The sequence below is a fragment of the Penicillium cosmopolitanum genome, assembly GCF_028827165.1.
Source record: "Penicillium cosmopolitanum strain IBT 29677 chromosome Unknown utg000005l:1.0-4006212.0:1.0-4009387.0, whole genome shotgun sequence".
Lineage (NCBI taxonomy): Eukaryota > Fungi > Ascomycota > Eurotiomycetes > Eurotiales > Aspergillaceae > Penicillium > Penicillium cosmopolitanum.
Window position 1 is genome coordinate 671754 of NW_026622675.1, and position 23742 is coordinate 695495.

Genomic DNA, 23742 nt, shown 5'->3' on the forward strand with positions numbered 1-23742 from the left:
TGAAGGGTATATTTATTTCGGTTGCTAGAATCTCATCCCGAGGTCCATCGCATCCAGTTAATCCATCTAAAACCTGGGTATTTTACATGATATAATAGTGTATAGAAGCCTGCTGCACTATCCAACAACAAGTGACTAGAACTGACGTCCCGGGCGTCGCGGAATGACAGGTTTCTTGACCACACTGCCTCCTCCACTGCCGCCACCATTTGCACCCGGCCGAGTAGAAGACGAGGCAGACACCCCGCCAATCTTTTTGTTGCCCTTGATAACGGGCCTGCGGACGGCAGATCCACCGCCAGCTTCAAATTCCCTAGTGCGTCGCTTGGGATCGCTACGCTCTTCTTCGCGGATTTTATCCGCCGCGGCGCGTTCACGATCCACTGCCATTTGGGATTCAATTTCCATGCGCTTGTTGAATTCTAGCTCTGTTACTCGGCGTTCACGCTGTGAGTATCCCTTCTCCTTTACGGAGTAGAAGACGCCACCGAGTTCGGCGAGCCACTGTGATTTAAGTTAGATGGGATTTTTGGATAAGGGATGATTGGGAGATTCAAAAAACTTACGTGAGGGTCTACAGCTGTCACGGTAGACATGTATTCCTTCGCTGTCAGAATGAGCTCGTGATACACGACATACTCAGGGACGTAGCCTAGGCCATACAAGGCACTGGTAGGGTGCAGGGCCATTGTAACGCTGGTGCGAAGGTTGATGAACTCGCCAATACCCTTGACGCGTGCGGCTTGGTGGTAGAAGCCAGAGCAGATACATTTCCGGATAAGATCCCAGTCTGTTCCGCAGCTGACGAGGCTCATTTTTTGAACGGTCATGATGTCGTGGAGCTGGTCGCGAACTTCCTTGGCGCGGCGCAGAGTCTTCGCGTGGAGGAAGTGCCTGGTGCACCAAGCGTCGGAAAATCCGTTGGACTTCCATTGAGTGTAGACGTGGAGAAGGGTTAAGTGATCTGATTCGGGAACGAAGAATTTCTCGCGGGCGGAATCAGATTCTTCTTGTCGTTCCTTTGGTCGATAGAAAACGTTGGGGACGGAAAGCATTGACACGATAGTGAGCATTTCCTCACTGCATCCGTATTCTTCTGATGCCATGATGAGTAGTTTGGCCAGAGGGGGGTCCATAGGGAATGGCGTCATTTGGCGACCTAGATGAGTGAGTTCACCCAGATTGTCAAGTGCTCCTAGGGACCAAAGCTCGAAAAGAGATGTACTGATGGTCTCCTGGGGTGGAGGATCCATGAAGTCGAAGTCGAGAAGATCCTTGACCCCTAACGACTTCAATAAGAGCACTGTGTTCGCAAGACTCGTTCGTTGAATCTCGGGAATCGTTTGTATATAGAGCTCATTCTTATAGGCAGGCTCGGTGTACAGTCGATAAGCCTTTCCTGGACCGGTTCGTCCAGCCCGACCTGATCGCTGGTTCGCATTGGCCTGGGAGATTGGCGTGATTTGAAGCGTGTCCATACCCATGCGCGGGTTGTACACCTTGAGTTTAGAATAGCCTGCATCCACGACGTACATGATACCGTCCACTGTCAAACTGGTTTCGGCAATATTCGTGGCAACAATGACCTTGCGCACGCCAGCGTCTGCCCTTTCAAAGATCTTTGCTTGCTGCTCAGCTGGCATCTGACTGTAAATCGGGAGAATGCTAAGCTTTGGTGGATCATTAAGCAATTTCAATCGTTCGTCAACCAACTCGCAAGTAGCCTCAATATCCTCTTGTCCGGTCATGAAAACAAGAATGTCGCCGGCACCTTGCGAGACGTGAATGGCCAAGACCTGCTTGACCGCACTATCGACATAATCCTCACAAGGAGTACGTGAGAAGTGAAGATCGACTGGAAATGTTCTTCCGGGGATGATGAATTCTGGGGCGCCGCCATAGAAACGTGAGAAGCGATCCGAGTTCATAGTGGCCGAGGTGACGATTAGCTTGAGGTCCCGTCGGCGAGCGAGAACCTTTTTGAGAAGACCCATCAAGACATCGGTATTCAAAGCTCTCTCGTGCGCCTCGTCCATGATGATGCAAGAGTATTTATCAAGATCGGTTTGAACGAGAGACTCTCGCAACAACACACCATCCGTCATATCTGTATACATTGTTAGTAACAGCGCACGTACTGGGGACCTTTACAGAGCGGCACTCACATTTGATCATAGTCTTAGTACTTGTGCAATCCTCGAAACGAATCGCGTAACCAACTTCATCGCCGAGATCGACCTCCATCTCCTCGCTGACACGCTTTGCGACACTCATGGCAGCAACACGTCGAGGCTGTGTACAGCCAATCATGCCAAACTTTGAGTAACCGTCTTCGTGTAGGAATTGGGTCAACTGGGTCGTCTTTCCCGAACCAGTCTCACCAACAACCACAACGACCTGGTTATCCCGAATGACTCTCAACAAGTCCTCGCGCACCGCAAAGGCAGGGAGGAACTCTCTTTGCTCGCGCAAAGTCTTGCTCTTGCTGAACGCGCTAGCGCCACCTTCCTCTTTTTTCAAGTGTTTGGAGAACTTATTACCACCACTTTTATAAACATCCTCCACAGGCGCAGCCACAGCACTATCGCCTTCGTCCTCCTTGACTCCCATCAGGTTACCCAAAGCTGTACCGGCCATGTTTGTAGCTTCCTGGGCCTGCTTTTGTCGCTCGCGTTGTTGCCTGCGGTCGCGAACGACTTTGCTTCCCTTCCGACTGAAAACAGCCATATCGCTCTGAGGGTCTCGAATAGCTGAGATCGGCTCTAGTTGCTTTGTGAAGATGGTGCGGCCATCAAGGAACGGTGGTCGGAGGTCGTGGACCAGCAGATGAACTCGAGTCCCTTCTTCATCTTCGGGCCTGAAGTCGTCGCCATAATCTCTCCTTTGCGCGACACCAGACGTAAGCATACGATTGGTTTCCCAGTTGTCAATGTCTTTGCGTTTGGCATCGCGGAATGAGGGTGGAATATTCGAGGCATTCTTCTGCCGCTTGGCCGGCGGGCCCGAGTCGTTATGAGACATCGCTATGAGATATTTCGGTCTGATGACCGACGAACTGCGATAGCCCAAACGCGTTCGAGTTCGGGGATTGGAGCTCTGATGACCTTCGATGAACGTTCAATTATCGGATTGAGGCAGGCAAACACTGCAAACCGTTATCAGTCACGTGATATGCCTTCCTTTTTGGACGATGGGAATTATATAATGATATTTCTGTGTGGAAAATAAGTTTAAGATAAATAAAATCAATTTAACAAGATTGAATTTGATCTAAGTCTGCTCAGGTTGTTTCCTCAATTCGACATTTCCATATCCATAGTCTTGTTCTGTCCTGTGCTGAGAGTTTCCACCGCGGCGGCCGCCCGCAACATTCAGCAACCGCCCCGCATCGTCATCTCAACTTTTGAGCTCCCTGAATCGCATTGCATCGGGTCCGCACAACATCACCATGTCGAGCCAACAACAAATTGATCCGAAGAAGCAGCAGGGTAAGCTGCCCCTCCAGATCATTCTCATCAGTTTTCTCGCTCGCTGACCCTCTACTCCCCGCAACAGAGCTGCAGCTTCAGTACACCAACTTCAAGAATACCCTCCAGCAACTAGCACAGAAGATTGGCGATATCGAGCAAGAGGCCGAGGAGCACAAGTGAGTCAGAATTTGATTTGCGCTGCCTATACAAAGCCACGAGCATGGATTGTGTTCTAGGTGGGAAGGGGAAACCTACAACCTCGAACCTGGCCTGGCGCTCAAACTTCGAAACACAATGCTGATTCAACTGCTTTTCTCTGCGATCTAGGCTTGTCATTGAAACACTCGACCCTCTTCCTCAAGATCGGAAATGCTTTCGCATGGTGAACGGAGTTCTTGTTGAGCGCACTGTCCAGGATGTCCTCCCGACATTGAAGACCAACTCGGACGGACTGAAGCAGGTGCTGGAGGATATGTTGAAGCAGTACAAGACAAAGCAGTCGGATCTGGATAACTGGAAGGTGAGTTGAACCGTTCCGTTGAGCTTCCAAGACCCAGAAGTACTTGTAACGTGTGAGGCTAACCACTTTTCTTTCCGCGCCACAGAAGAAGAACAACATCCAGGTCGTACAGCCATGAGCAACTCTACGCTCGTGAATAATCTGTTACCGGTCTCCTCGGGTGCAATGATCTACGGAGGAGCAAGTGGCTACTGGCGTTTCGTTTTCGGGCAAGGCATCCAACCAGATAAAATATAGCGTTTCACTTGGCCATTTGGAATAAACAATCAAAATGACACGAGGCATGGACCTGTGAAGACCCAAAGGACGCAAAGTACCTGATATTCTAAGCCGATCTTGTAGATATTCATGGATTGTACAGGGTAGACGGGCTACGATATACCTGTCACTGGCGTCACTATAGTCTCACTGTGCAGCTAAACGAGGCCTAGCCTGGTTGACATAATGTCTGAGCACCATACACATGACCGTTAGTGTATCCAAAACAATGGGTACCTTAAGATCCTCTCACCTTCGCCTGCATGATGGTGGATGCAAGCCTCAATGCCTGACCATCGAACAAACCAGATGCGTCGGGCCCTGGGGACCCAACCTGCCGGGGCATGGATCGACGAGAATCGTTGACACAAGTCAGAACCTCAATAATGAATCATCTTGTAGTTGTCATGTAACTGACCAGTTACCATTCACTGTACGCACTTATGTATACATACTGGTGGTAACTATACATATGGGTGGGTGTGTACTTGAGAAGTAGTGTAATACAAATACACAAATACACATGAAAGCGGGAGTTGATGGGGCTGGATAGGGTAATAACAATACCGGTACTCACGGGCAGTTGCAACTTCGAGCTGAACCTCTCCTCTCCTCTCTCTTTGCTTCTCTGAGACCATTCCATTTCTCTTCGACTCGCGCGGCTCGGTCGGAAATCCTCATATTCAACCTTATCCCGATCTTCGATCTCTTGGTGGGTCAATACATCCTCTGACTTGCGTCCTACTTGGTGAGTGGTCAACCCGGGTTCCTATTCGATCAGGGAGTTCTGGTTCGCCAATTGCTCTCAAGCCGGGCCTCCCCCCCCCAAACTCCCCCTCGGCGCTCTGACACCACCCCAGGCGAATCGGAAGAATCATACGTCCATTGGATCCCTGGACACTTTATTGCCTCATCGCCTCAGGCTTAGGTTAGTTCTTGCTTTGCTTTACCCCCGCGCAACCCTGCACAACGTGCGACGGAAGTTGGGCTCTCCCCAATCCGACCCACACCCTCCGCTTCCCGCGTTGCATCACACATCCCTCCACTTCCCCCCCCCAGCAGCTCAAAGAAGTTCCCATCCCAACGCGTGAGGCGCGCGCGCATTGGTATTTGCACTGCAGTTGGTGTGACGCGATCGCAACTATACCCTTCCAGCCTTTGCTATCCATCCCCGTTTTGGCCCCCAGGAGGCTAATCAGGTCTGCGCACGAGCGCGTCGCAAAGTATACCGGAGCTCCTGCTGCAGTACTGTCAAGTCTCTCTGCCCCCCACCCTAGCTGACATTCTCGAGGCGACCGTGAAGTGTTCGTACCCAGCCAATACCACATCAGCCCCCCCCTCCCTGATCTGAACCTGACCACCCACATCCCATACCCACTTCCACATACGCAGCCGATCTTGGGCTGTGTCTGCACACCGGAGTTGAATCGCGCGCGCGCACCGCGCACCAGTCATTCGGGATTTACTGACGTGGACGTGCCAACAGAGTGAACCCTTGCCTTGACTTGACGCCCAAAGGACCCGCCCCGAGGCGTTCAAATATTCATTCATAATCATGTCGTCGACCTCGCCCTCAAAGGAACCGGAGGTAGACCCCGAGGTGCAATCGGGCGACGAACAGGAGCATATGGAGAAAGATTCGCACGACCACGCGATCGCACAGGGCGAGTTCGAGGTGAAAGAGCAAGATCGGTGGCTTCCGATTGCAAATGGTTAGTTGCGTCGCCTTGCAGGCTTTTCGGTTGTTCTGATTTGCGCGTACCTTGCTGCTGATGACGGACCACTACCGTCTGCTGCTTCTGTCTTCCCCGCCTTTTTTGTCCGCCCTCTCAGAAGCTTCCTCTCCCCGCGAGATCCACGAGATGCGTGAAAACGCGCGCGAGGAGCTTCGATGGGAATTGATTTCTCGCCCTTTGCGCTTTTGATAAATCTGCGATCACCGAGACCGTCGCATACTGGATGTCACCATGCTAATATTCAATCTATAGTCGCTCGCATCATGAAGCTCGCCCTACCTGAAAACGCAAAGATCGCAAAGGAAGCTAAGGAGTGCATGCAAGAATGCGTGAGCGAGTTCATCTCATTCATCACTAGCGAGGGTTAGTATCTTATCCATCCCATGTCTGTTTGAGAAGAGAATGGCAAATTCTAACGAGTAAAACAGCCTCGGAAAAGTGCCAGCAAGAGAAACGAAAGACGGTCAACGGCGAGGATATTCTCTTTGCCATGACTTCGCTTGGATTTGAGAACTACGCTGAGGCCCTCAAGATCTACCTCTCTAAATATCGCGAGACTCAATCTGCCCGCGGCGAGAACCAGAGACCCCCCAGCAGCGGTTACGGTGGACCTATCCCCGGTACCGCTGGTCAAGGTCGTCCCGGGTTCCCCGACAATGCGGAGGGGGCCAACAGCATCATGAACCCCAGCCTGGACCCCTCGCAGCAAGATCCTTCAGCCTACGGGTATGCACCTATGGTTGGTGAACCACACAACGGTGCCGGCGCCGACGCGTACTAGGAAGACGAGCGCTTTGGATTTGATATTCAGGGAGATGGCGTCGGGTTTATTCCATAGGGTATATTCGGGACCCGAGTTTATGTGTTTTTGGGCTTGTTTTATTTGTGGTGGCGATGCGGCTGACCCCCACTCAGGAGGAAAGACTGCTGAGCCTACTTTTGGAGTTTATGCGGAACTTTTGGCGGGATAAATGATGGCAACTTGTATTTATGACCGATGTCTTCTTCTTTTTTTTTCGAGAGCATGAACAGGCTTTCCGATAGAAATGAGACACCTCCGCGGCCAATGAGGTCCTTGCCTTGAAATTGTTACTCCTATAGTTCCTGTCGATCCTGTAGGGTAGTTCCTATACTTCCCGAGATTGAGTTTCCCAGCCAGCTGCAATCTACGGAGTATAAGATAAGCTGGTCTCGTGATTGGCTGGGCGCGTGACATAGTATGGGCTGCCGATGCCCTGAATAGTATGTTATTAGAGAAAGAGATGTGAATTGAGATCAGTATTCAATTGAGGGATTGAGGAATGAGTTAAAATGTTTCTAAATACACACAAGTAAGCTTTAGACTCAAGTTTTATCTATCTACTCGTACACCCAATTCTCGGGATTTGCCTCCGAGAATATTACCTAAGCCTCCGCATCCACGTGAGCCCCTCCCCGGTGCCGGGCAGGGCCCGAACCCGCAAAGTCCCCTCAAGACCTTCCGAACTTTTTCGTGCTCTACTACGCTCGGCAATCGTTCTTATTACAGCATGCCTTGAGATCTCCTCGTGAATGACACTTCCACAAAATAGTGCAGGGCAGTGGCTGGTCTGCACAGGGAATGATGTCGATGCTTCTTCGCCGGCCATGTCCTCCACCAACGATAACGCCCCCTCGCCGCTCCCAGCCGACGGGGTGAGCAAGCGCAAGCAGGGTATGTGCTTTGGCTCCTGATTTCTGTTTCTTCTGCCCCAATCCTATATTATTTTTTGATTTTTGGTCGTGAGGTCACCCATGATCTCCCCAGTTTCCCTTCAAGCTTCCCACGAACTAGGTCGCATGAGCTATCCTTGCTGACCAGTGACTCAATTCTACTATAGGTTCCGCCGCCTGCGTCCACTGCCACCGGCGCAAGGTCCGCTGCGATGCCCGCGTCGTCGGGCTTCCATGCACCAATTGCCGCAGCTCTGGAAAGTCTGATTGTCGCATCCACGAAAAGAAGAAGCGCCTGGCGGTGCGGTCGATCCTCGACCCCGTTCCGATCCGATCTCGGCCTCTACCAACCCCAGACCAGGTCACCAACCCTGTCACAACGGCAACTGCCTTACCTCCAAGCTTTCCCACGGCGTTTCCGAGTGGCCAATCTTCGACACCGCTAACCGGTGGTCCAACACAACATGGTTTCCTATCGAATGTTCAGCCGGAGCCCTTTGGACGCCAAGGCCCGGACCTGTCGCATGCTCATGAAGCTCACACAGAAATGGAACAGCATCTCGTCAAATTGATCGACGAAGAGGATTCTGGTAGACGAGAGATCCAGCGAGGCGTGCGCGCCTTCTACGTTGGCCATGAGCATTCGAATATGTCATTCTTGATTCGTCAACAGCGCGATCAAGATGATGATGTATACCATTTCGCCAGCAATGAAATTCCCCGGAGACAGATGAAGACTGGTCACGACCAGCTACTAATGGATGCATTGACACTTCCTGAACCAGCTCTAGCGGATGAGTTGGTGCAGGCATATTTTACCTATGTCAATCCAGGATACCCAATAGTGGACGAAGATCTGTTCATGACGCAATACCGAAACCGAGATCCCGCGGATCCACCGCCAGTTTTGCTTCTGCAGGCCATCTTGCTAGTTGGTTCGCATGTCACTCGAGGCAAGGCTGAGCGCGACACACTGAAAGAGATCTTCTTCCGTCGTACAAAGTATTTGTTCGACAATCGCGTTGAACGCAATCGGGATATCCTCGTACAAGTCGCCCTGCTCCTTACCTGGCATTCAGATAGCGCCGATGACGACGTGGCTGCAGATGCACACTTTTGGGTCGGCGTAGCTGCACGGATTGCTACCGGTTTGGGAATGCATCGAAACCCTGTCTCCAGTCGCTTCGTGACTCGGGACAGGAGGATGTGGAGGCGGGTTTGGTACATTATCATACAGTTTGATGTCATGGTCTCTCTTTCATACGGCCGACCGCAAGCGATGTAAGACGACACCGATTTCACGCTTGGTCGATACATACTAACTAAGTTTAGAAATTTGGATGATTCAGATGTGGCACCATTAACCCCCGCAGATTTTGAGAATTGTGGCCCACACGTTCAAACAGAGTTTGTGATCAATTTCACCGAGCTTTGTACGATGATCTCGTATCTCATTCGGGACCGATTTGGCCTTCGGGCATCCGACGAACGACGGAAGGCTGTTCTTCAAGAAGCCGACGAATCGCTAGCCAATTGGTCTCTCAAACTGCCAGATAATTTACGACTCCGTGCATCAGATATGGATCCATGGTCTGCTATGCTCCATCTGACGTACAACAACTTCCTCATTCTGCTGCATCGACCTCACCCCCGAGCCTCGGCGTACTCAGACGACTACGGGCCACACGATGCAGAAATTTGTAGTGCTGCAGCAGGTGTCATTGCTTCCATCTTCGAAGAGCTCAGACTTAACGATCGCCTGAAGTTCCTTTGGTACACCGGCGTCCACACGCTATTCACCGCCATGATCCAAGTCCGGGTCGAACTCCGATTCTCGAACCCAGTCCTCGCGATCAACGCGCTTCGCCGCTTCGATTCGGCCTCTTATTCTTTGCGAGAATTGGCTCAATACTGGGTCCACGCGGGTACAATCCTTCGTCTCTTTGAAGACTCGAAGCGTCTCCAGGATGACCTACGTCTTGATCGAACCAAGCAACCGTACAATGGCACCCAAGCGGCGAAGTTACCTGTCACGACACCAGACGCCGCGGCAGCTGTCATGGCCTCTCAAACACCCCAGCCACTTGGATTTGGCGTTCCTACTCCGGAATCCACCCCCATGCAACATACCACAATTTCCCCGCAAGCACATGCCACTCCACAATTCGATAATTGGATCACTGCACCCCTCAGACTCAATGTGGGGCCATTGGAAACAAACGATCCCTATTCGAGTACCCCCATGCAGGTGGACCACATGGAACAGAGCCGCGATTATCCAGATTGGAGACAGCTTTTCTCTTTCACGGATGCGGATCTACCCGTCTCCTCCATGCCGATGGAAGGACTAATGGAATTGGAGAACGAGTGGCGCCAAATTTATTGGCAAGATACCCCGATGGCGGATCTGATGCAAGATGGCGGCTGGATCCCGGGCTAGTCTACTGTCCCGCTTGCTTTCCTCCCCTGTATATACCCGAAGCTTTGTCGTGATGAGACAACACGACGCTCGGAACTTCACCTTTACCGCCACAATACCTACAACGACTTCCCCAAACCATCACCCCCGGCTCTCTGACAACCACGAACGAGACGAGATAAGAGATACGCGGGAGGCACAGCCTTCCACGAGGCTTATATAAAAGACCCGTACGATACCATGCCTTACACGAACATAAACAACCCTTTTTTCCAATAGAGATATACACTGTTACATAACCGCAAGAAGATTGACTGGGTAAAACAAATACAATTTTTTCAGTTCCAATTCAATTCAGATGAGAGATCCTTAACTTTTGCGTGGGGTATTTTCGGTCCTTCTGTTGTCGTAGACAACCTGAAGACAGCCCTCATACGGACGAGTCACTTCGAAAACTATTGTGAAGAGCTCTGATTCGACGAAGATCAAGATACGATGAATAGCAAGCCACGTGTAACCAGTAGAAGACAATGAAGTAATAAGCTTAGGGAAAGGAGGAGGAGGAGGAGTTACCAGGTAACAGGCGAATGGGTGCCGGAACGACTCGGAGGCAACGAGGCAACGACCATCCGATTCGTACAACGACTGACACTAATTCCATCTCGACCAACTTCAAGTTCTAGCTTTCCTAACTCGCAGAAGTCTCCTTGTGCAATTGATGGGATGGGGTGTATTCCCGCCTTTACGCGTTGTAGCCAATGCACGCCGCAACTTTATGCGGGTGATCCTCGTGTCCCGAACGAACGACTTCAGCAACAAACGAGCATGAGATCATGGTTGGAGAGAGGGCTATACTTGCGGAAGAGAACCAAACCGCTGGGCTCAACCGGGGTTTTAGTGCTACCGTACCATCGGAATTTCCTAATTTCTCCTAATTTTGCCGGCTGAGTGCAGAAGACGCCATAGAGATGACATGGCAGGTAAGCAATCGTTCGGGTTTGAAAAAAGAAAATCCAAAATAGCCTCCAAATTATAAGCCCACTCGATCTGGAACGCGGGGTCTATTTCAAGAAGCTTTGGAGTAGGTGTTTGCAGCAGCTGAGAATGCATTTGAAGAATTGATAGGCTCGATCTGCTCGATCTGGACTGTTCCCTGCGGCTCCGGGGTGTTCACGAGGGGCGCATATGCACTCGATCGAGAGGTCGAGTCCAAAGCCCTCTTTGAATTCCGTAGTTGATCGAATACGCCCTCAATTTACGATCGAGCCCAACTTCTGCAAGCCCGATGCCCTGCACTGCTCCAGTACTTCTGTACGTCTGATGCCCTGGGTTGTCCAGTACTTCTGTATGTCCGATGCCCTCTATCCAGTACTTTCGTACGCCTGATGCCCTGAGTTGTCCAGTACTTCTGACAGAGCGCGCTCTCGCCATGGGACTCAACGTCATGTTGTTTCTTAACTCGATCTGCCCAATAGACATACTCCGATCCTTTGCACGATCTAGACCGGTTGAAATTCTGTATGCAGCTTTCTAGCCCAGCGATTCGCTGAAATGCCCTTGATCACCCCAATGAGTAGAGTTTAATATCATACATAAAATATTCTTGGCGGGAGAGGGCAAAGGGGATCCAAAGCGAATCCAATAGTGCAGAGGCTTGCGTAATTGCAGAGAGGGTATTCTCGACTGAGACTCGTCAACTTTTCTTTCCTTCTCGATGCCCAGGTGCTTGAACCCTGGGAGCCGGAATGAGGGCTTTTGCTCCTTTCAAACTACTATATAAAGAAGCTGGTTCGCCCCCGCTGACTGATTTATTCGGGATCAAAACGTACCACCGGCTTACTACTACTACTCATTGTCTCCTTTTTCTAACTACTGGTGTAGTAGCGACAACCCATCTATTTTTCCCTCCCCAATCGGGTTTTTCATGGAGAGATATGGCACTCATAGCTCGAGGCTCCCGCTAAGTGAGCAATGTTTGCCCGACGATAGTCCACTGATGTCCAATTCTGTCCCTCTCGGAAAGGCTTCCCAATCGACAAAACTGCGCACCTATTCGCCCACGAACAATCGTTTCACAGCTATCTCCTCCCATCAATCTGGACCAGAATATTCAGAACGTTTAGAGCCAACCCAGCTTGACACCAACCTGATCGCAGAGATGTTAATTCAAAACATGTCCTCTATTGACCCTGTCGCTGCCTCCCTGAACGCTCCAATCCACCAAGAGATGCTGCTCTTTCAAGCTATGTCGGCCTATGACGCTACCACTATAGACGATCCAACTTTATATCGAGAGATCATGCTTGAAGAGGTTTTGCTCTGCGAGCCTGCTGTCCCGGACACTCCAATAAGACAAGATCATGTTGTCTATTCGGCATTGAGGAGTCCTCCACATACCCAGGACAATAGGACGTCTGAAACTATTAGCATGGTCAACGGTAGTGGAAGCAAGTCTAGGTCTCTGGGAGATGCTTCTGGAAGCAATATCGCGAACTTGTATGTCTTGCCCATCTCTTCCATTGCAAAATTTTACTCACCCTTTACAAAGACAGCTCGACCCCGAAGAACTTAGGTGTCGCTGGCTGGGCTGCACTCACCTTCGGATCTTCTCATGTGAAGCAACTCTCCTACGACACATTAAAACGGTCCATATCGCTCCAAAATCATACAAATGCTCCACCTGCGGCTATTCCAATGGTCGTAGGGACAAGTTTCGTGATCACTTTCGGCAAGTTCACAGAAATGAGGTTAAAGAAGCCGTATTTGATTAAAAATGAACATTTTGCATCTATATAATAGGTCAATTAAAATGATTGATTTGTCAGCTTCTTCGATAGCCATGCGATACCACGCTAAGTCCCCGAAGCATTCAATCCATGTCTGAAATATCTATGGAAAGTTCTCCAAAGGCAAATTTGAGGGATTCTGGTATTGGCAATGTATATAAAACTTGAATGAAGCATGTATTCCAGATTGCAAATCTATCTTATAGCCGCGATTCAGGTTTTATTTCGATTCACTCCAAACCTGAACTTCTTGACATGTGTCCATTTTAGGGACTGCTAGTACTCTATAATCCCTCAATATGCCATGTGCCTATTTCTTATCTTGCATTGAACCCTCTAGGATCATATCGAGCATTCCAACTTTAAGCAAGTTCTCATATATTATACTTACTGAACTTCCGATACTCGCCTTGTCCACTGTAGGTAGACCTCTTTGGGCGTTATACAGGGGATCGTCCTGGAGACCACAGTTCATAGAGATATTGAGCTTCGAGCGCACCCAGATATAAAGCTGTGCGGTCCCCATGCCAAGTCGGGGGGCCACTTCCTCGGAGAGAATAGCCGGGTCGGCATGGAATATTGCCTTGGCTGTGCTAGACATAATGCTCTGAAATTGCTTCTTAAATGTCATGACCATTGAAACTGAGCAGTTGGGGTTATGAGTGGCCACAAAATCGTTAACCGACGACATGCCGGCCTCAATTCCGGACAAAAGGCGTTCTTGCCAGGTATTGGAGTTTGTGAGAGACCAACTTGACTGGATAGTGGAGATCAATGAGACGCATAATGCCTCACTCTGAAGGCCATTTAATCCAAGTTTCCCAAATTCTCCGCTTGCAATAAATGCCTCGATCTTAGCGTGGATATCTGAAATGAATCGTACGTGGTTTGCCCGGATTTCGATAGCCTGGCATGACACATATATGTGACAGGCACTCATGTGTGCCAATAGGTCGACAGCCTCCATAGTGCGCCGGGCTGAAAGTAGAGCCAGTGAGTTGATACCCTGGTTGTGCATTTCGGCTGACATGACATGAGCGGACACCGGATGTGTTAGGGCTGCTAGCTCGGACATGTACGCTGACATGTTGATGTCAATTCCCTTCATAGTGAAATTGACTTCTGCGGAAGCATTGAGGTTCGCCTCGAGTCCGTTGTTTGTAGCAGGATTGATCATCTCTGTGACCTGGGACCAAAGCATTCGTCCTATCATCTGGATAGCCAAAAGAGCCTTTTCCATAGCCGACGTGACGACGGTTGCTTGGAAATTTCCACCAGAGTACACTTTCCCGCTAGAACCATCGTCCTGCCTGCTTGTATCTACTAGAGGGTTGTCTGAGGTCGAGTTGAGCTCCACTTCAAGCTGGCGTTGTGCTTGGAGAAGGTCCTCAAGATAAGGTCCGATCCACTGCGGAGCTGTTCTTACTGAATACCGATCTTGACAGAGGCCATCTTTAGACTTCTCCTTTTCCTGTCCATCTAAGCCAACCACAAATCTGGAGCCCTTCAAGAAGCGCCGGATATTGCTTGCCACTTCAATTTGCCCAGTGTGAGGTCGAGTCTCGTGAATGAAGGGCAGAGCCCATTCCACGTTTCCGGACAAGCATTCAGAAGCGAAAGCCGTCAATATTTGAGATAGCAACGCAAGCTGCTGTGTATCATAAAGTGCCAGGCTTGCCACAGCTACAGAAGGAGCAGTGCCGTTGATGAGCCCAAGCCCTTCTTTTGGACCGAGTCCTGATGCGGAGAGGTCGCTCATCTTCAATGCTTCCGAGGAAGGCATAACTCTAGCTTCTGCACCCTTGCCGACCTGAACAAAAACATCTGGGTTTCCCATGATTGCCCCAGCAATATATGCCATAGGCATTAGATCTCCAGATGCAGAAATAGTTCCCCTCAGTGGGATAAGGGGAGTGGTGTCGTTATGCAGCAGATCAATCAGGCTCTTAAGTACACATGGACGGATAGCGCTATGGCCCCTAAGATTCTGGTTCACTCGGGCAGTAATGGCGGCTCGAACCCAGGAGAGAGGCATGATATGTGACGACTCCCGGTCCGAATTGCTAACCGGATCCTTGTCTGCAGAAGTGATGATTCCACTTTGGATAAATTGGAGCAAATGCGTTTGCAGGTCGATCAGATCATCGGTTCTGGCGTCGGCACTACCACCGAAGCCGGTGTTGACGCCGTAGATGACACATTTCTGAGTAATTATGTCGGCCAGAGTATCGACGGAGACCTCGAGGCGCTTAGTGAGCCCTGTACCGATAGTAGGTTCAACTCCATGACGGGCAACAGCGACAATAGAAGCAATGTCAAGGGTTTTGCCGTCGAGAATGATGGTTTTTTTCTTGCCGATTAAATCCCGCAAGTTTCTCAAGAGTCGAATTGTTGCGCTCATGTGAGCCGAGCGGTCATGCCGCACCACCGTCATCGTAATCCCAAGGCAACAAAGCATATGGTATCTCGTACTCGGATTAAGTGCTATAATATAATATTTTATCTGTGGGGGGGGCAATGATTCACAAGATGTCGATTGAATGATTCAAAGGAAATAGCAGTGGGAGATGATAGGAGAGGAACCAACAAAGTAGGTAAACTATTATTCCCCTTGATTGGGGCGCGGCACGCTCACAGGCACCGACTTACATTATGATACTACATTTCCAGCACGTGGTGACCAGACTTTTCTGCTCGGGATCTGATGTCACATTTACTACGCCTGCATCGCAGCACGAGCTGAAGGGCAGTAGACGCCGATCGATCAGATCTACATTATACTGCAGTGACAATCTCGGCTCCGCAGAAACTTTCTTGGCGATAGTCTCGACCTTTTGCTTTTTCGGGACGGCACAATCTCAGTAGTATAGTCACTTATGCAGGTGGTGGCTCCGCACGGGCTGAAGTTCAGCTCGTGTGGCTCAGCCCATGTGGACCTTGAAGGTATTTCTGAGTAGTACAATCGATATTAATACTGGCCACTCCGTACTCAACAATAAATGTGTCAATAGTTGACCAGGTGACATCCATAAAGTCTCATATGTACCGATAGGATTCCTTTTCCGAGGCCTCTTTAGGAAACTGAAGTGTCAATCGCTGCAAGTAAAACTAACAGAGCCCGACGTGAGAGTTATGTTCCTTTTACCCCACTAGCGACAGTACATCCTTGTTTTTATGGTTTCACGGAAATGTGATGAATCTATATTATGCAAGTTGCGGTCATATATTGGGAAAATGTAGATCACACAATGAGGCCCGAGACAAGATATCCCATTCCGCAGTGGGCGTTGAAGAGTCCGAGGGCCAGATGCCAAGGCAGGAGTTCGCTCTCTGGCAAGTGGATTGAAGCTCATTTAGCGTGCATTAGTGCAGCGATTGTAATTTTACGGTATCAAAACAGGTGAGTGCTCATACAATTGTGGGTTATAATGAGGAGAAATCTTGGCTGGGTATCTGAAATATGAACCGACAATCATGCGCCTGAGCATGGGATCTTGTACATAGTTATAACCTGCTGGCCAGAGAATGTAGGCGCATTTTCCCGAGGCCGGCGACTGATTGGTTAGTAGTAGCTTCCAAGGTCAGTCGACGACTTGTAGATCTGTGACGGTGTACTTCGTAGTAAAGTACTATCCCCGACGATCAAGGGGTCAGTCGGTGTGAGCTTGGTGAACGTGTTCTATTCCGAAAGATGAACGACTTGGTTCAAGTTCATTGTGGAAACTACTAGTAGTATTATGGCTCCTTGACGTTCACTGGCACCGCAGCGATTGCACATAAATAGAGCTCTGTATCCCTCCAACTTTCCTAACTATCACTCGATATCATAATTATCATTTCTTCTCTACCCATTCATCCATTGATCCCATTCAAGTTCTTCTATAACATGACCGAGACTTCGCCCCTCAACCATACCGCTGGCTTCGGCCTGCGCGAAGGGAAGGGCTACCTCCTCGACAATGGTCACGCAGGAAGTCAACGCCTGAATTACCAATACCTCATTTGGAAACAATGCCTCGGATATACCCTGCACCCCATCATCAGAGACGCAGTTGGAGATCACCCTCGTATTGCCGAAATCACTGCAGGAACAGGCCTCTGGCTTCTTGACACGGCTCACGACTTCCCGAACGCTATCCTCGATGGGATTGACATTAACCTCTCCCGACTTCCGCCGCCTGCGTGGCGCCCCAGCAACATCCACCGCCTCTACAACTGGAACATCTTCGACGAAGTCCCGGCCGAGTTGGAGGAGCGATATGACGTGATCCACCTACGTCTCCTCCTCCTTACCATCTCAGGCAGAGACCCGGGCCCCGTGATCAAGAATGTGATCAAGTTGCTCAAGCCCGGTGGCTGGATCCAGTGGGATGATTTGAGTACCGCGCACACCTATGTTGAAAAGACAGACGAAAAACTTGAGACTAAGGCACTAGACAAGATCAGAGACTTTGTGCACTCGGAGGGTCGCCATGACTGGGTGTTCGATCTACCCTTGCATTTACTTAAGCATGGGTTTGAGGAGAGTCAGTTGACATTTTATCATGGACGGCCCGACTTGATCTGCCATGATACGGAGATTCATCTAATGACTGTTAAAGAGTTCAATGGTCAGATGAAGGCTGATGGACGGGAGGAAGAGGCGAAACATCTCGATGACCTTATCGAGGAGGCATATGAGGAGGCTGGGCGCGGTGCTGGAGTCACGACTCCGAGGGTTGTCTGTGTTGCAAAGAAGAGACCGGTTCCTTATGCTGTGCGCGAGGCTCTTTCTTTTTCCTCTTGAAGCTGCAGCTAGATATAGCTATTCTATTTGTCCCTGATACATCTAGATAATTTCGGGCGGTCTTAGTCCATCAATGATTGATGAATACTTTTTAGAACGGCATCAAATGTAGTCGTTTTCGGTGCTCGTTCATCTTCACTAAAAAGTGTAGCAAGTTAGAACGCCAATTATGCTCCATGATAGAGATGGATGAACAGTCTTCCCAGACTTGCTCCTCGCTATCCATATACAAAGCGGTTCCAGTTATCCGCCAATTGCTTGACACCGGCTCTTAAATCCCACCCTCGTAGTTGACATATTTGCCGTGCAACATCCTCTAGCAGATCATCCATCGGCGTACCGGCAATATGTAGGTCGCTTTCGATCAAAATGCGATCATCTGGCAAAGCCTTAATGACATCACTGATCTTTTTCGCTGGCGCTCCGCTAAAATTAATTACCGCTGAGAAGGAAAAATAGACATCGGACGGATTCGACGGATGTAAGAACTGTCGTATAGGCTCCACAGGCCCGCTGTAGGAGTGCATGCATATACGCGGCGGAAATGGCAGGGGTTGTTTCATCTCGCTGGTCTTGCTCGGTCCACGTTGTTCATCTTCGTCGTCGTTTTCATCATCTGACAAGGCCCCCTCGGCATCCTTCAGTTTCTCCTTTTGTCGGCGTGAAAGGAAGACTTTTTCATGGCCATTCCACAATTCCTTGAATAAGTCAAACACGACCCCGTGCGCCTGCACACTATGTACCGAGACGGGTCGCTGCATTTCGCCAGCGAGTTGGAGCTGGGCCTTCAATACTGCTCGCTGGTGGTCCATCTTCACCTTGTAAGGAGAAAGCTTCCTACCCTCCCTCGAACCGGGCGTGAGATCTTCATCTCGGGAGGATATTTCTTCTGCTGTCCACACGCCTGGTAGTCGAAATGCTTTGTCCAGCCCCACTTCACCGACCAAAGAGCTCGGAAACTGGCGGAGTCGCTCGCGAGTTTCATTGAGAAGGGCAGAGAGCAGTTTGGGTGAGGGTAGCTGGCTGATGAAGTCCAGGTCGGAGGCTGGAGATGGCGTGAGGACGTTAATATAATGATTTTCTTTTGATTGCGGGGTTGAAGTTGTGGCTGTGGGAGTTGTGGTGTCGTTGATGATTTGGTGTGAGAACCATGGATGCCAGCCGAAGCTAGGTAAAACACGTGGCGATCGCGTGGATTCACCGGTGATATTAAGAGATTGAGCAGTCTCTGCCACGAGCTCTTGGTCTTGGGCCCTTGTTGCCATGATGGTAAGGGTGGTCGCTTTCATGGAGGGGATCTGCGCAACTGATGCCATTGTGTCTGTTGGGTGACAGTGGGCATCGTATATGCCCAGCTCCCAAGGAAAGACATCCTGAGGTTGAGGTTGAGGCTGAGTTTGGGAGAGTGACATTGGTGGAAATGCGAGGTGAAGTGTAGTTGAAGTGTGGAGAGTCACCGCCGCTTTCCGCGTGGAAGTTGACGAGTGTCACATGCATTTCTCCACGTCTGCCAGACCTCGACCTTTCGGAACTCAAAGCTGACATCACATCGCACTCTCTGTTTTCTTTCTCTTCTTTCTCTTTATTTCCTTCTCCTCCTTTGAATGCATATTACGATGATCATATCCTTCCCCCCATGTTCGCCTTGCTGACGACGCTGCTGGCGCTGCCCGTGCTGGGTCTCATTTGCATACCACTGCTCATCTCCGCCTGGATCACCGTCATATTCGCATTGTTCACCCTATTTGTGCGTCTAATCGTGGTTTATACCGAGCTGGTCTGCGAGTTTATCGTCAATTTCTTTACACTACCCGCGATCACCTCCTCACTCTTAACCTTTGCCCCATCCGAACCTGTCACTCCTGCAGCGGGTAACTCCAGGCGCAACTCGGTGTATGGCCTGATCCAGTCTCGCAAGAGCCAAGACTCGCTCTCATCCTGGTCTATCATTGAGGCTCAAGATGATTCATCCAAACGCTCAAAGAAATTTTATGCCCGAAGCATGGTCGAAGCCCATAATCTGCCCACGGGGTTCGGTCTCCCTGTGAGCGGGGACGAGCGACGGGACTTTGAAGGCGTGGGCGGTTGGAGATCATGTTCTAATCGACCAAAGTCCAAAAATGGATCGAGATCCGTGCACGAAAAACCGATAAGTTCGGTCTCATCTTCGTCTGCCCCAAGTGCCACAGGTGAATCCAAGCCCGACATTATGGACGATGACGACGAGAGAGCTTGGCTATCTCTAAACGAGCGACTCGAGCTTCCATCCCAAGTCGTAACATGGGGTTCCAGCTCAAATATTGCCAGTCCAACCCATGCCGAGTCGTTTTCTCCGCGGGGCAGCATTTCCCATGGACTCACACCGGCAGCGTCACCCCGGTTCTACCGTGCCCAGCAGCCCAATGGTCAAAGACACCATCAGCGCTCACACACAACGTCCTCTCTCACAAGCTCGGGGCGCAACGCTGGTAGTCGAATTTCTGTCGCCCTATCAAATGCTGGTCTAGCTCGAGAATCGAGTCATGCCGTGTCGCCGTCAGCATCAAGACTCGCTCCATTCATGACACCACAACCATACCCCACATTCCGATCATCACGCACAATGCCAGCCACCAGTGCAATAAATGGAATCTCAAATTCACTGGACGGTGGCTATTTTGCATTGCAGCGGCCGGCATATCACTACGGGCCTTCCTTAGAGACGAGGGAAAGCCCCAATTGGAGTGGGTACACTACACCTGGATCTGAAGATCGAAATATAGCAACCCTCCAACCACCGAGGCTGATGTCGCATTATCCGACCAGCGTAAGACATCGCAGAAGTAGTATATCTGGACCCCATGCAAGAGTGGGCACGGTCGGGGAACGGATTGGCTGAACTGTTCGGATGAGCCTTATGAATTAATGAACGAATAATCTGCATTATTGTTTTAACTTGTTTATAGCTTGTCTATCTTGAGCGAGCTCGCATTGATTATTGCCTATTCTTGAAAATTTACTTTTTGTCAAGGGTTGCAAATTTGAGTCCATAGTTTCATTGAAAACATACATGACATCCAATCAGATCTGAGGCCGGTTCTAATATCCAATCCAGCGAGTCCTAGATCAAGAAGCCCGTTGGGAAAGGGTCATCCGGATCAAGACGAACTTGTCGATCCCCTGTGATCCACGCCCTGCCTTTGATATTTGGCAACACTGCATTATGATCGCCCACCTTGTCTAGACCCCGTATACGACCCACAAACTCGGTGTTGATGATGCTCTGAAAAGTAATACTTTCCCCAACTTCCAACTGCCCCCTTGCGTGCAGCACCGCCAGTCGAGACGAGCTTCCAGTGCCACAGGGACTGCGGTCTAACCTCCCGGGAGTCACAATAACCGTATGTCTCACAGACTTTTTGCCCTCCCTGTTGACCAACGGCTCAGTGATGATGATATTATTGACACCGCAGATAGCAGGGTTCTCTGGGTGCGTAGGCATGCACTCGTCAAGCACCGCCTGTTTCAGCTGCTTTCCAAGTTCGATGAGCCGAGCTCCATTCGAGGTTTCAACCTCGATATTCAAGTCTTTAGCTTGCGCAATGACATACCACTGACCTCCGTAAGAAATATCGACTCGGACTGTTCCAATCCCCGGAAGAAAGATTTCCTGGTCGAGAGCGAAGACAAAGGCCGGGACATTGTCGAAAGAAACGGACTTGCATCGACCATTGTCGCACTCAGCTGTTGCCGTAATGAGTCCCGCAGCCGTATCCAACTTGACCTCAGTCAAAGGCTCCTTCATCGACACCATTCCAGTCTCGAGCAGAACGGTGGTCGTGCATATAGTATTAGATCCCGACATGGGGACCCAGTCCCCAGGTGCCATGATTAGAAATCCGGCATCAGCTCTAGGGTCGCATGGTGGAACAATAATCATTGCGCTCATTTCCGGCCGCCCTCGGGGCTCGTGTAGTAACAATCGTCGGAAATCGTCATATTCATTTATGTAGCGGGATAACTTCTTGTGCATTGTCTTCGCTGGAAGGTCGAGTATACCGCCGATTATGACATCGCCAGCTTCTCCCTCGCAGTGCGAGCAAATAATTGACAGATTGCGCCGTGAACGCATGGCTGGTATTTTGTTCCAGGTTCTGATATGCGTTGATCGAGGGTATGCTTCTAGAGCTGGACCTATATTAAATGCTCACTGGCCGATTTAAATTGCAGTCATAGATACGCGATGCTTTCCAAAAATGTTGCTTAACTGTCGAAACGGAAGGACTTGCACTCGTTATAAACAATTACCTCACAAAACTGATACCCAATTAGGCCCACTAGATAGGTGATACTGTCGGATGTTTCGGAGAGACTTACTAAATAGAGACATTGAGGATCTTCTTAGTAGATGAGGACCACACGGCTGCAACTTAGTATTCCAACGTTGAACTGAAGGCACAGAGACCAAATACGAGCTATGATTCTTCATTCTTAAATTTTCATTCGTTCTTTTTTTCAGTCTAGTTGCCAGGTGGCATAGCTTTTCTGATGTCGATGCTTATTCTACCCCTGAGCTCAGTAGCGGTTTCAAAGTGCAAATAGTATCAATCCTGTGTTTAATGAGAAGCATCTAGTTATGGAATGAAAACAAATAATAAAATGTTATCAGGCCAATATAGATCGGCAGAACCAGGTACACCAAAATAGGTCGTGATGAGATGAATTGCGGGGAAACCCCGAGCGGGCAAAATGGAGGGCAGGTCGTTCCGTTCCCATTCACCGTTGGGTGAGTGGGCCAATCTGGAGAGGGGTCACTTCTTAGAGATGTAAATACTTCGTTGGAAACCTTTTTTCTCCTCAATAAAGTCATCTAGTCTCCAGTCTCTGCTACGCAACCTCAAAATGGAAGTTGGTATCATTGGTTCAGGCGTCATCGGCCTTCTATCAGCCTTAACGCTCACCGATGCCGGCTACAAAGTGACTATTGTCGCACGCGATCTCCCCGGAGATGAAACACAGGACTGGGCAAGTCCTTGGTAAGATCCCTGTATACTGCTTACATTATATCACATTGCTGACAGGCTTGGATACAGGGCCGGAGTCTCAATCTACCCCCATCCGGATGTCGGCGGCCATGACCTCCAAACAGAGAACTTCAAATATTATTGGGCGTTAGCTCATAGAGATCCCACCAGTGGTGTTCAAGTAAGTCCGGGGAAAGGCACAATTTGACTTTACATCGTGTGCATGGTTAATAATTATTATTTCAGATCGTAAATGCAACGGAGTATTATGATGACCGCGAGGATGATTCTACCATTTGGTACAAGACTGTCGTTCCACGCTATCGTCTGATTTCCAAGGAAAATCTTCCTCGGGGCGTCAAACTTGGTTTCACATATACCTCCATGACCATCAACCCTACATTCTTCCTGCCCTGGGTTCAAAGGCAGTTGGAGGCTCGTGGAGTGAAATTCATTCGCAAAACACTGAACTCTATCGAAGAGGCGCAGAAGATCACAGGTACTAAACTAATTGTACATGCATCTGGCCTTGGAGCATTTACCCTTGCCAATGATAAGAATGTGGAAGGAATCCGCGGACAGACTATGTTCGTGAAGACCGGTTTTGAGGAGTTGAAGATGCACCAGGGCTCTCATTATACCTATGTGATCCCTCGGATGTTTACCAATGGCGCTATTATTGGAGGTGTGAGCCAGCCTGGTAGCACAGACCGTAGCGTAGACATTGATCTACGCTCGGATATTCTTCAACGGGTGAAGACACTGACCAATGGGGAGATTGGTGATATTGACCTGGAAAAGGATGTACAGAAAGACATTGTTGCGTTCCGACCTGGGAGAAAAGGAGGATATCGGCTCGAGACTGATGGTTCCACTGTGCATGCTTATGGTTTTGCGGGCTTGGGTTATATCTTCAGCTACGGGGTGGCTCTGAAGGTGCAAGCGCTTGTTGATTCAATTGGAGGGGGAATGAGGCTCTGAAGAGTCGTCTCTGATTGACGATTTCAGTTTCTGTGTTTCTATCATGCCCTGAAGCGTTCAGATGTATATAAGGTTTAGTACAGAAGACAGA

The 23742-nt window shown here is 49.7% G+C and overlaps 11 protein-coding genes across 11 annotated transcripts; 7 read left to right on the plus strand and 4 right to left on the minus strand.

The window, feature by feature from the left end:
- Positions 1–135: 135 nt before the first annotated feature.
- Positions 136–3021, minus strand: N7509_003278 (putative mRNA splicing factor RNA helicase (Prp16); the record flags this gene model as incomplete). The annotated part of the gene is made up of 3 exons (XM_056627915.1): positions 136–504; positions 567–2107; positions 2166–3021. The coding sequence occupies 3 exons, from the start codon at positions 3019–3021 to the stop codon at positions 136–138; spliced, it is 2766 nt and encodes a 921-aa protein (XP_056490649.1).
- Positions 3022–3448: 427 nt separating this feature from the next.
- Positions 3449–4108, plus strand: N7509_003279 (putative prefoldin subunit 2; the record flags this gene model as incomplete). Its single annotated transcript, XM_056627916.1, has 4 exons — positions 3449–3488; positions 3556–3646; positions 3798–3990; positions 4076–4108. The coding sequence occupies 4 exons, from the start codon at positions 3449–3451 to the stop codon at positions 4106–4108; spliced, it is 357 nt and encodes a 118-aa protein (XP_056490650.1).
- Positions 4109–5803: 1695 nt separating this feature from the next.
- Positions 5804–6765, plus strand: N7509_003280 (nuclear transcription factor Y subunit beta; the record flags this gene model as incomplete). The annotated part of the gene is made up of 3 exons (XM_056627917.1): positions 5804–5960; positions 6237–6347; positions 6413–6765. The coding sequence occupies 3 exons, from the start codon at positions 5804–5806 to the stop codon at positions 6763–6765; spliced, it is 621 nt and encodes a 206-aa protein (XP_056490651.1).
- An 845-nt stretch (positions 6766–7610) lies between these two features.
- On the plus strand, positions 7611–10116 carry N7509_003281 (uncharacterized protein; the record flags this gene model as incomplete). Its single annotated transcript, XM_056627918.1, has 3 exons — positions 7611–7677; positions 7844–8957; positions 9009–10116. 3 exons carry the CDS (start codon positions 7611–7613, stop codon positions 10114–10116), a joined length of 2289 nt encoding a protein of 762 aa, XP_056490652.1.
- Positions 10117–12268: 2152 nt separating this feature from the next.
- N7509_003282 (uncharacterized protein) lies at positions 12269–12891 on the plus strand (the record flags this gene model as incomplete). Its single annotated transcript, XM_056627919.1, has 2 exons — positions 12269–12591; positions 12648–12891. The coding sequence occupies 2 exons, from the start codon at positions 12269–12271 to the stop codon at positions 12889–12891; spliced, it is 567 nt and encodes a 188-aa protein (XP_056490653.1).
- Positions 12892–13191: 300 nt separating this feature from the next.
- On the minus strand, positions 13192–15339 carry N7509_003283 (aromatic amino acid ammonia-lyase; the record flags this gene model as incomplete). Its single annotated transcript, XM_056627920.1, has 1 exon — positions 13192–15339. One exon carries the CDS (start codon positions 15337–15339, stop codon positions 13192–13194), a length of 2148 nt encoding a protein of 715 aa, XP_056490654.1.
- A 1428-nt stretch (positions 15340–16767) lies between these two features.
- On the plus strand, positions 16768–17667 carry N7509_003284 (class I SAM-dependent methyltransferase; the record flags this gene model as incomplete). The annotated part of the gene is made up of 1 exon (XM_056627921.1): positions 16768–17667. One exon carries the CDS (start codon positions 16768–16770, stop codon positions 17665–17667), a length of 900 nt encoding a protein of 299 aa, XP_056490655.1.
- A 218-nt stretch (positions 17668–17885) lies between these two features.
- Positions 17886–19079, minus strand: N7509_003285 (TatD family hydrolase; the record flags this gene model as incomplete). Its single annotated transcript, XM_056627922.1, has 1 exon — positions 17886–19079. One exon carries the CDS (start codon positions 19077–19079, stop codon positions 17886–17888), a length of 1194 nt encoding a protein of 397 aa, XP_056490656.1.
- A 224-nt stretch (positions 19080–19303) lies between these two features.
- Positions 19304–20545, plus strand: N7509_003286 (uncharacterized protein; the record flags this gene model as incomplete). The annotated part of the gene is made up of 1 exon (XM_056627923.1): positions 19304–20545. One exon carries the CDS (start codon positions 19304–19306, stop codon positions 20543–20545), a length of 1242 nt encoding a protein of 413 aa, XP_056490657.1.
- Positions 20546–20767: 222 nt separating this feature from the next.
- Positions 20768–21778, minus strand: N7509_003287 (proline racemase family protein; the record flags this gene model as incomplete). The annotated part of the gene is made up of 1 exon (XM_056627924.1): positions 20768–21778. One exon carries the CDS (start codon positions 21776–21778, stop codon positions 20768–20770), a length of 1011 nt encoding a protein of 336 aa, XP_056490658.1.
- Positions 21779–22548: 770 nt separating this feature from the next.
- N7509_003288 (FAD-dependent oxidoreductase) lies at positions 22549–23651 on the plus strand (the record flags this gene model as incomplete). The annotated part of the gene is made up of 3 exons (XM_056627925.1): positions 22549–22682; positions 22740–22851; positions 22917–23651. 3 exons carry the CDS (start codon positions 22549–22551, stop codon positions 23649–23651), a joined length of 981 nt encoding a protein of 326 aa, XP_056490659.1.
- Between the last annotated feature and the right edge of the window lie 91 nt (positions 23652–23742).